The sequence below is a fragment of the Uranotaenia lowii genome, chromosome 2 (assembly GCF_029784155.1).
Source record: "Uranotaenia lowii strain MFRU-FL chromosome 2, ASM2978415v1, whole genome shotgun sequence".
Classification (NCBI taxonomy): Eukaryota; Metazoa; Arthropoda; class Insecta; order Diptera; family Culicidae; genus Uranotaenia; species Uranotaenia lowii.
The window spans coordinates 26,998,490-27,010,430 of record NC_073692.1 but is presented as its reverse complement, the minus strand read 5'-3'; the positions used below and the strand labels follow the sequence as shown (position 1 = coordinate 27,010,430).

The window sequence follows — 11,941 nt, the reverse complement described above, 5'->3', positions numbered from 1 at the left end:
TTTTGTCATTTTTGTCATTTTTGTCATTTTTGTCATTTTTGTCATTTTTGTCATTTTTGTCATTTTTGTCATTTTTGTCATTTTTGTCATTTTTGTCATTTTTGTCATTTTTGTCATTTTTGTCATTTTTGTCATTTTTGTCATTTTTGTCATTTTTGTCATTTTTGTCATTTTTGTCATTTTTGTCATTTTTGTCATTTTTGTCATTTTTGTCATTTTTGTCATTTTTGTCATTTTTGTCATTTTTGTAATTTTTGTAATTTTTGTAATTTTTGTAATTTTTGTAATTTTTGTAATTTTTGTAATTTTTGTAATTTTTGTAATTTTTGTAATTTTTGTAATTTTTGTAATTTTTGTAATTTTTGTAATTTTTGTAATTTTTGTAATTTTTGTAATTTTTGTAATTTTTGTAATTTTTGTAATTTTTGTAATTTTTGTAATTTTTGTAATTTTTGTAATTTTTGTAATTTTTGTAATTTTTGTAATTTTTGTAATTTTTGTAAATTTTGTAATTTTTGTAATTTTTGTAATTTTTGTAATTTTTGTAATTTCTGTAATTTTTGTAATTTTTGTAATTTTTGTAATTTTTGTAATTTTTGTAATTTTTGTAATTTTTGTAATTTTTGTAATTTTTGTAATTTTTGTAATTTTTGTAATTTTTGTAATTTTTGTAATTTTTGTAATTTTTGTAATTTTTGTAATTTTTGTAATTTTTGTAATTTTTGTAATTTTTGTAATTTTTGTAATTTTTGTAATTTTTGTCATTTTTGTAACTTTTGTAATTTTTGTAATTTTTGTAATTTTTGTAATTTTTGTAATTTTTGTAATTTTTGTAATTTTTGTAATTTTTGTAATTTTTGTAATTTTTGTAATTTTTGTAATTTTTGTCATTTTTGCCATTTTTGTCATTTTTGTAATTTTTGTAATTTTTGTAATTTTTGTAATTTTTGTAATTTTTGTAATTTTTGTAATTTTTGTAATTTTTTTCATTTTTGTCATTTTTGTCATTTTTGTCATTTTTGTCATTTTTGTCATTTTTGTCATTTTTGTCATTTTTGTCATTTTTGTCATTTTTGTCATTTTTGTCATTTTTGTCATTTTTGTCATTTTTGTCATTTTTGTCATTTTTGTCATTTTTGTCATTTTTGTCATTTTTGTCATTTTTGTCATTTTTGTCATTTTTGTCATTTTTGTCATTTTTGTCATTTTTGTCATTTTTGTCATTTTTGTCATTTTTGTCATCTTTGTCATTTTTGTCATTTTTGTCATTTTTGTCATTTTTGTCATTTTTGTCATTTTTGTCATTTTTGTCATTTTTGTCATTTTTGTCATTTTTGTCATTTTTGTCATTTTTGTCATTTTTGTCATTTTTGTCATTTTTGTCATTTTTGTCATTTTTGTCATTTTTGTCATTTTTGTCATTTTTGTCATTTTTGTCATTTTTGTCATTTTTGTCATTTTTGTCATTTTTGTCATTTTTGTCATTTTTGTCATTTTTGTCATTTTTGTCATTTTTGTCATTTTTGTCATTTTGTCATTTTTGTCATTTTTGTCATTTTTGTCATTTTTGTCATTTTTGTCATTTTTGTCATTTTTGTCATTTTTGTCATTTTTGTCATTTTTGTCATTTTTGTCATTTTTGTCATTTTTGTCATTTTTGTCATTTTTGTCATTTTTGTCATTTTTGTCATTTTTGTCATTTTTGTCATTTTTGTCATTTTTGTCATTTTTGTCATTTTTGTCATTTTTGTCATTTTTGTCATTTTTGTCATTTTTGTCATTTTTGTCATTTTTGTCATTTTTGTCATTTTTGTCATTTTTGTCATTTTTGTCATTTTTGTCATTTTTGTCATTTTTGTCATGTTTGTCATGTTTGTCATTTTTGTCATTTTTGTCATTTTTGTCATTTTTGTCATTTTTGTCATTTTTGTCATTTTTGTCATTTTTGTCATTTTTGTCATTTTTGTCATTTTTGTCATTTTTGTCATTTTTGTCATTTTTGTCATTTTTGTCATTTTTGTCATTTTTGTCATTTTTGTCATTTTTGTCATTTTTGTCATTTTTGTCATTTTTGTCATTTTTGTCTTTTTTGTCATTTTTGTCATTTTTGTCATTTTTTGTCATTTTTGTCATTTCTGTTATTTTCTTCTGACTAGATTTGGTTAATCATTTGGCAACACGGAATTATCATTTAAATAAAGTGATTCGAGTCCATTTGGTTAAAACCATCAGTTACTTGCAAAACTCCCAACAATAAACATCCAATCATCTTCAAATTTGAATCTACCATCTTCTACAAGTAGTTCAACTGAACCCGGAACTAAATTTGAAAATAACGACAGCGCTTGATCGATCATCCGACCGATCTTCCTGCAAATATCGGCATCGAACGTTGATCAGCCCACCCTCTGGTAAGAAATCGCGCGCTTTTCCAACCAACAACGTGAAGCAAAAGATTGCAGCACGCACCGAACTTTGAAAGCAGGATGGCGTTACGAAAGTTGAGCGATTTATCAACGATTCGCCAATTCGGCAGAATCCTTATCAAAGGGAATCCTCCTCCGATGATTGGACGTTGTCTGGTGGCTACACCAATAGGATCTGTTCAACAGGCGCGTCGGACGATTCATACGCATGATCTGGGCGGTTCCAGAACGAGTGCCAGGGCGAGTGAAAAATTTAACTTTAACGCCTCGGAAGACGGCCCACGAATTGGAGCAGTTTTTGAACAGACTTCCAGCCGATCGGTGGCCGTTGAATTGATTGATGGTCGAAGGTTCGAATTTCCCTTAATTTGGTTACGTGATAACTGTCAGTGTCGAGAGTGCTTTCATCCGGGATCTTACAGTAGAATTCTGAACTGGGAGAACATAGACGTGGATAGCATTCGTTTGAAAAACTGTTCAAAAAACTCAGCCGGTGACACCTTGAAATTATTGTGGATTGATGATCACATTTCGGAGTTCCCCTTGGACTGGTTAGTGGCTCGTAACTTTAGCGAAGATAATTGCAGTGATTATCTAAATGAATGGTATCGACCTAAGGCGAGGTTTTGGGGACAACGGGATTTCCCGGTAGTTCTGAAGAATTTCGAATACAGTGATGTGATTTCCGATGATGGAGCCTTACGCGAATGGATCGAGTCGTTGATACGGTTTGGCATCGTAATGATCAAGAATGCTCCACTTGACGATGAGGTAGCTAGAAAGTTGGCCAATCGAATTGGGTTCATCCGGAGAACTCATTACGGGTAAGGAATTTCGTAACATTTTCCGTACCTACATATGGACGTTGAGATTTTCCTTTCAAAACTAACAACAGTGACGAGTACATCATCAAAGCTAAAGAGGAAACCAGTAATGTTGCCTATCTGGCGGCACCCCTGCAGATGCACACGGATTTACCCTACTACGAGTATCTACCTGGTTGTAATCTACTTCACTACATAGTTCAAACGGAATCGGCTGGAGGTCAGAACCTGATAGTCGATGCTATGTATGTGGCCGAACGGTTGCGCCAGGAGCATCCAGATGACTTCCGGCTTCTCTCGGAAACTTTGGTCAACTGGTGCGATGTTGGAACCGATGAGGGACGACAATTTCATAGCATCTACCGCGCACCGGTGATTTGGTAACAATTTTTTTAGGGTAACAAGAACTCAATCAATTATTAATATTTGAATATGCCTCCACAGCCTTGGTCGTGATGGATCAATTGAACGAATTCTTCAGAGTATCCCGCAAAGAGATAGCTTCTTCAACATACCCATGAAGCGAGTGGAACCCTGGTACCGAGCGTTGGCTAAATTCATCCAGATGATCTACCAAGAGTCGGTCCAGTTCAAAACGGCTTCCGGGGACATTCTTGCATTCAGTAATGTTCGAATGCTTCACGGACGCAAAGGTTACACCGATACCGATGCCAACACTCGGCATGTGGTTGGAGCGTTCATGGATTGGGACGAGATCTACTCCCGGTGGAGGGTTCTGAAGGGATTTCAAATGAAGTTGCAGCGTAAATAATTTGTTTACACGGAGTTTGTTTAAAAGGATAATTATATGATATATTTCAAGACTCTGAAAATCATAGCTATATCTATTACTGTGAAACTGGTCCTTAAAAGAGAATACCGTAAACTGGGAGAACTTTGATCACTTTTTAAATTCATTTTTGCAAAAGTTTGGTAAGTTGGGGTAGCTTTTTTATAACACTAAAAAGTTTTGAAATACTTTCTGAGGTAAGGAGTATAAAGCATGATCATTGATAGCAGAATATTCAAACGACATTAGTGGTTATAACTAAATGTTAGTAACAAATCCAGATTTCATGTTTCGGGGTAACTTTGATCACAATGCAATGGTTTTAACGTATCTCAACCTCAACATCTTAAAAATTATTGTGTTGATACCAACTAGCATAGAAGGCTTTAAACATCAATATCAGAAGTTTTTTGTTTAGACTCAATTGAATTTTTTTACGTTTTCTTTCAAAAACAAATATACTCAAAAGATGGACAATGTTGCTGCATACATTTAGGGGCATAAAATATAAACATTTCTCAATATTTTCTTGCTTCACAATCGAATGGAATTTTACCTTCATACAATTCGCTTGCTCTTCCCACTGTTCCTATGTTCATTTTTTTTATTCAAACTTGAACATTTGATAGGGTTTTTAGCCATTTGTTCTATACAGGCTTTCTCATAGTTCTCATGTCCGTTTTTTTTAAATATCTAAATTTTATCATAGAATGACCATAAAAATAACTCTAAAACTATACCTATTCAAATTTGTATCAAAAGAAGATATAATTCTGTTTTCGGAAAATCCGTAACATCAATTCTCATAACAAAAAATTATCTGAATTAGATATAAATATCTAGCTTAGAAAGGATTAAGTAACAATTTTTATATGCTGCTTTATATGCTCGAAAAACGGCTGAACGATCCCATTGCACCGATGAGGACGTTGTAGCTCTGTAATTGTTCATTCGAATGGGAATGTACAACCCCGATTTCTAAATCCATGGAGTCGTACACTAAGTGGAATAGTCTCCAGTAGCGTGGGACAGTCGAGGCACCTGTTGCTTGTCTGCGGGCTTGAAGGGTGTCGATATCTATGAGGCGGCATCTATTTTCGTAGCTAGGCAAGCGAAAGGGTCTTGCCAGTTCAGGTGTCTAAGGGCATATCGCAAGAATCGCCGCTGAATGGCCTCAAGCCGATCGACACCTTGCTGGTAGTAGGAGCACCAGAGAGCTGATGCGTATTCAAGGATGGAACGAACAATGCTGCAGTATAAGCTTTTCAGGCATTACACGTCCTTGAAGTCCTTCGCCACTCTAAAAATGAAACCGAGACTTCTGGATGCTTTGTCAATCACGTAGTTGGTGTGTGTCTTGAATTCCAGGCGCTAATCTAAGATTACGACAAGATCGTTAACGTGGTTCATACGTGAGATGGGTTCGTCTCCTAGGAAGTACTCCGCAATTAAAGGCTGTCGCTTACGAGAAAAGCTGATGACTGCACATTTGCTACAATTTAATGGCAGGCAGTTAATGTCGCACCAATCAGCGAAGAGGTTGAATTGACATTGCAGAAAATTTATGTCGTGGTTGTCGTTTATGGTGTAATATAGTTTTAGGTCATCAGCATAGCAAAGTTTGGGGACGTCGAGGAGTCGTTGAAATGAATTAGGAAAATTATCGGTCCTAGATGGCTACCTTGGGGCACACCGGAAGTTGCAGGGAACTGCCTGGAAAAGGTGTCACCCGTTCGAACAATCAATTTTCGACCAGTTAAGTATCTGCGGAACCAGCCGAGTATAGTACCACCGAATCCTAAGCGTTCGAATTTTTCGATGGCAATATCATGGTTCACCTTGTCGAATGCAGCGGACAGATCGGTATAGATTGCATCAGTTCGAGATTTGGCAGCAAAACTTTCATGCACAAAAGAAGTGAACGTTAGCAAGTTATTTGTCTTAGAGCGTTTGGGAATGAATCCGTGTTGATCATTGGAGATGTTGTTTTTGCAGGACGTGAAAAAAGGGGTTTAACTTTTTGGCAATAATTGCGTTGCTATGCAACGATCGAGTCGATGATTGATTCTTATCATATTTTATTAAAAAAAGATGATAAGTGAGAAAAAAATGAAAATAATTTTTTGAATTTTCACAGTTGGGCGGAATCAAGCCCATTTCAGGAAGTCGTGCTTTTATTGGTGCCAACTTTCAAGAAGTTTTCTCCATAGCTGTGATGAATTCAACAACTACAAACATGTTCAGAGCTATGAAAAAACATTTAAAAACTAGTTGGGAAGCCCGAAGAAACAAAAAAACTCGTTTTAATAGCGATTTGACCCATGTCGAAAATAGGTCCAACTTTATTCCTTAGGGACCTATTTTGGACCACATAACATAACCTGGGTATTATACTTGCTGTTTAATGTTCATGAATGTAATTAGACGTTGTACGACGATATGGAAAGAATTTTGCACACTTTGCACACAAAATTCCTGATTTTATTTATATTAAGCGTTTGAAAAACGCTTAATATAAATAAAATCAGGAATTTTGGCTAAATTTTATTTAATCAATTCGCTAAAGCCCAAATCCGCCTTTAGACGGGGTTCACTTCAATCGACAAAAAGCCAAGCCAATCATTGTCTTGACTTTTTTTGTGCACTATGCTTTAAACCACGTTAATCTAACAATCGACATTAATGACAACTGTTTGATAAGAAGTTTTCAAAAGCTACAGCTTAAGGAAGCTTAAAACATGAAAATAGTGGACATGCAACAATTTTTTATTAAGTCATTAATTTTTATGCTTCATGAAAAATTATTGACAGTATGGTCTAAAAGCTACAACCATTCAGGGTTGATTTTCAAGAAAAAAAATACTTGGTTAGGTAGAAGAGACGAAATATAATCCCTGTCTAAACGAGGGGTTGGGAAAAAACGAGAAAAATTGTCAAATATGTAACGAGTTTAATTTTTGTAACAGTTGAAATATCTCAATTAATAGTAGAACAATTTTAACAAGATGGTATTAATATGTTTCAAACAGAGGTGCAAAGAGATCCCTTTACGCTACATGCAGTGCCGATTCTTACAGCCCGACGTCAGCCACGAAAGAATCATCTTGCAAAGTTGCAAACTGATTCTTTTCCCCTTACGTGCAGAACGTCGAACGTGTCTGCAAGTAAAAGTCAACCGCGCGATGACTGCACGTTCCGAAAATTACAAACGATTCTCCGAAGTTAGGAACAGTTGCAAACTTGCAAGCCCGAAGATAAAATCCCTTGAGCCGAACAGAAAGAATCATTTCCGAAGATAGCTACAGTCTGTAAGTTGCTTGCTTGCAGACTTGCAGCGCGGCGATGTACGTTTGCAAACTTGCAAGTTGCAAGTTACAGAACGGTGGACTCGTTCTTGTGCGGATGGATTCGTTCCACTAACCTAAGCTAAGACCGACCGAACCGAATCCACGGAGGAAGAAAGTGATAGGCCGAAGAACCACCGCCACCGACCATCAATTCAGTTGCCGTTCAGCCATCGAAGCGTGCGCGCGTAGCGTATGTACATGGCTATCAGCATAACGCTCGGCGCGCCGTACTACAAAAGTAAGGACATGATGGAGTTGTTGTTGGTGCCTTCGTGCTCGTTTCGTTTCCTTCTAAGACGGATTCGAAAGGAAGTGGTGCCCAAATTTTATGGTCGAAAGCGTGATATGTTTAACCGTGAAACGTCCAGCTTTTTATAAGCAGTTTCGTAATATCTGAAATATATACAACTGTAGAGTAAGATTTTTAAAATTAAAGTTTCTACGAAGATTGCAAGTAATTTTGGCTTTGAAGTCAAAAAAATTTTGTTGGTTTTTTCCTTCTGTTGAAACGAAATTCTGATGAAAAATTTGTACCAAAATGAATCATAGATATTTTTCAAAGTATAACTTAAAACGCTTTACAGTCTTCAGCAAAGAAGTAAAACATAATATATAGTCAATGATTGATTTATCATAGAACTAAAAGCCTTATCAGTAAAACTGGATGCGATAGACAAAATCTCACCAAATATTCGAGTTCAGTACGCCAAAATCATTCAAAACCAGTTATAAAACATTGATAGAAGATTTGAATCAAACAGAGTGTGGAGTTTTTGAGTTCAAGGTTGGAATGACGACGAACAAGCACACCAAACAAAAAACCAAATGAGTGTTGCAGACCACAGAAGAAGACATGACTCCCAAGATTACTTGGTAAAGATGACGTGATTCTTATACATGTCTAAGCGAATGAAACTGAATTCTAAATTTGAAATTTACACAATTTAATCTGTGATCCTACTAATCAAGTGATCCTGCCTTCGGAAAATCGATTGAATTTTCGGGATGTAACTTCAAAGAAGTTTTCGGGACGAAACTTCAAAGAATTTTAACGCATCACTGTTTTAAAACATCATAGATGATTTTTCAACATAGTTTGGATCAGTTTTATTTAACAACTTTGTGTTCATAAATAACTTGTAAGATGACAAAGTTATAATCAAAACTAATTTGCTTGTATTAGCTTTGATGATTTATATCAATCACCCTGGTATGATAATTGAAAACTTAAATAACAGTTGGGCACCACTTCCTTTCGAATCCGTCTTAGAAGAAAACGAAACGAACACGAAGGCACCAACAACAACAACTCCATCATGTCCTTGCTCTTGTTGTACGGCATGCCGCGCGTTATGCGGATAGCCATGTACATACGCTACGCACGCACGCTTCGATGGCTGAACGGCAACTGAATGGATAGTCAACGGCACCTCGGCCTATCACTTTCTTCCTCCATGGATTCGGTTCGGTCGGTCTTAGGTTAGTGGAACGAATCCAACCACACAAGAACGGGTCCACCGTTCTGTAACTTGCAAGTTTGAAAACGTACATCGCACCATCCCGCTGCATGCAAGCAACTTGCAGACTGTAGCTATCTTCGGAAATGATTCTTTCTGTTCGGCTCAAGGGATTTTATCTTCGGGCTTGCAAGTTTGCAACTGTTCCTAACTTCGGAGAATCGTTTGTAATTTTCGGAACGTGCAGTCAAAGGATTTTACCGCGCGGCTGACTTTTACTTGCAGACACGTTCGACGTTCTGCACATAAGGCAGAAAGAATCAGTTTGCAACTTTGCTAGACGATTCTTTCGTGGCTGACGGCGGGCTGTTAGAGTCGGCTAAAAGTCGTGCGCTGCATGCTACATGTAGGGATCTCTTTGCACCTCTGGTTTCAAAACTTAGGAAAAAAATGTTAAGATGTGTAAAAATTACATGCGAAAAAGTACTAAAAATCTAGTTTTTCAGCACCAGTGGTTATGCAATTTTTGAATGCTATGTTAATAAATCAAATCCAACGATATTTTTTTTGGTAGAACAAAAGTTTTTTCAAAAATAAAACTGAAATTTTGGGAATTTTTCAGCGAAAAAATATGGCTTTCAGACGGTTAAGAAGATCGAATAATTCTCGCACTTTTTATTTTAAATCTATTTATTCTACAGAACTGAAGCCAAACCAAATACATTAAGGTTTTGGGAGTCAAAATAGATCAATTGATGTCACGGAGTTGATGATGTCACACTTTCTTTACTTATTATTGGGTCGTCTGAATGAGATTGCGTTCTAAAAATTGATCCTAAAGATAAGCCAACTGGCCAGTATTTAACACTGCAGAGCAAATTTCGTCGAGATTGTAGTGTGCTTTTTCAAAGCATTTGAAACACACTATATAACAGAGGAGTTTTTCTGTTTTTACTTTAATCTTTTCGAAAATTATTGTTTTAAAGCATAAGAGTTTAAAAAAAAAGGTTGTAGTAAGAAATATTCAGCAAACAAGTGTACCTAAACAGAGGCTGGGGAGAGTTGAAGAAAGTTAGTTCAAGAACGAATTAACGTGAACAAACCAAACTTGACTACAAAAATAACAAAGGAAAAGATTAACAGAATTATTCGCATAATTGCGCATCAATCGCTGTCGTAAATAGAGTAAAATTTAGAAAAAAAATCATTTAGTTTAAGGGTGGTCCAAAATAAGTCCAGAGGGTGGTCCAAAATACCGACCACAGTAATGATCAAAAAACTAGTTTTTAAGCTTTAATCTTGTTATATTTCAACAAACGACTATACCCAAGTAACCATTAGGCCGTATAAAATGGCACTAATTTGACATTTCAGTGCCATATAAAAAATGCCCTACAGAGCCTGCTAGCTTTGAATTCAACTCAAGGGCTGATTAAATGCCACTTTTGGCCTGCAATTCGGCTTTTATACGGCTTACGAAAAGCTGTCAAAAAATTTCCAGTGGGTACAACCCACTGGAAAAAAGAAAATCATTGTTTATGTTTTGTCGTCGTTTTTGCCCCGACGTTGTTTGTTTCTATCTCACCTACTCCTTCATTCTTTAGCTGTTTTTTTTTGTGACGAATGGAACTTTACGCCAGAAACCGGAATCGAACTCTTGACATAGCATTGCTTATTATTTATCAACGCCTTTGCTGATGGATCTTATTGATCTACGCGTCAAACCTCAGAAATTTGGCGTACTTAAATTGAAATGCCCCATTTTCAATTGCCTCAACTGAGATTTTTTATAATTTTTGTCAAGGAATGATTGATGAAGAGAAGAAAGAATATTCCGTATCACGTGTTAAATTTTTTATTTATTCAAAAAAAAACATCACTATATTATTTATTTTCAATTTTTTTTTTGTTCAGAACAATCACTAGACGCAAACAATTTATACCGAGAAGCCAAAAGTCGCTTCAAAACTTCACTTTTTCTTCTACATCCGACACAATGATGCTTTTCTTTGGGCGCAGATCCTTTAGCATTTTCTAACCGCAGATTTAACAGCTCGGCCTTCACCTCCCAGAATTGCGTGATCATGCTCCTCATTTGTCCATGCCATCATTCCAAACTGAGGGACTGCCAACAGGCAATAGCAGCGGCGATGAGGTCACCGACCAGCGAGGGGGGCCGTCCGGGAGGACAGCACGCAGGAACTGTGAAATAACAGCAACGGGGAGTCACTACCATCAGTAGCAGCAGCCAAGGATCACCAACGACGGTAGCAGCAGCGATGAGGCCGATGTCCAGCGGCGCCACCATCAGAAGTAAGAGCAGTGAGGAGGGCCATCCAGGAGGACAGCACGCAGGAGATTTTTTGTGGCTTTTCCCCGTTTTTGCCGGAAGGTTTCCAAATAAACAAAACAAATTGCCTGAACTGACTACATTGGATTTCACTGACTGCACTGACAACGTTGATTATTTTTATTTTATTTTCATTGGGAACGTCACGCCCAAGCCGGTTATAAGGGTATATACGGACGATAGTATTGACGAAAAATTGGCCTCAGCCATAACCTCAAATTTTGATTTGCTGGCGGCCTCACCAGTGATGCTAGGTGCGTTAAGGCAGAAACACAATACAGCGTCGGTCGTCGCGTCACGTCAGCGGTCAACGCTGTCGATAAGTACTAAAACGCGGACGCGACGCACCCGACGATTTTTGCATCACAATTCAGCGTCAAGAGACCTCTAAGATGTCTCTTGACGCTGAATTGTGATGCAAAAATCTTCGGGTGCGTCGCGTCCGCGTTTTAGTACTTATCGACAGCGTTGACCGCTGACGTGACGCGACGACCGACGCTGTATTGTGTTTCTGCCTTTACTAAAATCAGTATATGCTTGTTTAAAACTAATTATAATATTTCTGAACTGATTGAATTTTTTAACTACCAACAGCTAAAAGTTTGATTTCATTACGGGGCGTCCATAAATTGATGAAGATAAGCTTTCTTTTGCTAATGAATGTTCAAGGTGAATTAAAAACATCTGAAATATATTTTCATGTACTGCTCGGTAGATTAAAAAAGAGTTGTGTCTAACTTCTAAACG

The 11,941-nt window shown here is 35.8% G+C and overlaps 1 protein-coding gene across 1 annotated transcript; it reads left to right on the top strand.

Annotated features, from left to right (window-relative positions):
- The first annotated feature begins 2,486 nt into the window (after positions 1-2,486).
- On the top strand, positions 2,487-11,057 carry LOC129741168 (gamma-butyrobetaine dioxygenase-like). The gene is made up of 4 exons (XM_055732876.1): positions 2,487-3,250; positions 3,322-3,630; positions 3,695-4,014; positions 10,864-11,057. Exons 1-4 carry the CDS (start codon positions 2,487-2,489, stop codon positions 11,055-11,057), a joined length of 1,587 nt encoding a protein of 528 aa, XP_055588851.1.
- The last annotated feature ends 884 nt before the right edge of the window (positions 11,058-11,941 follow it).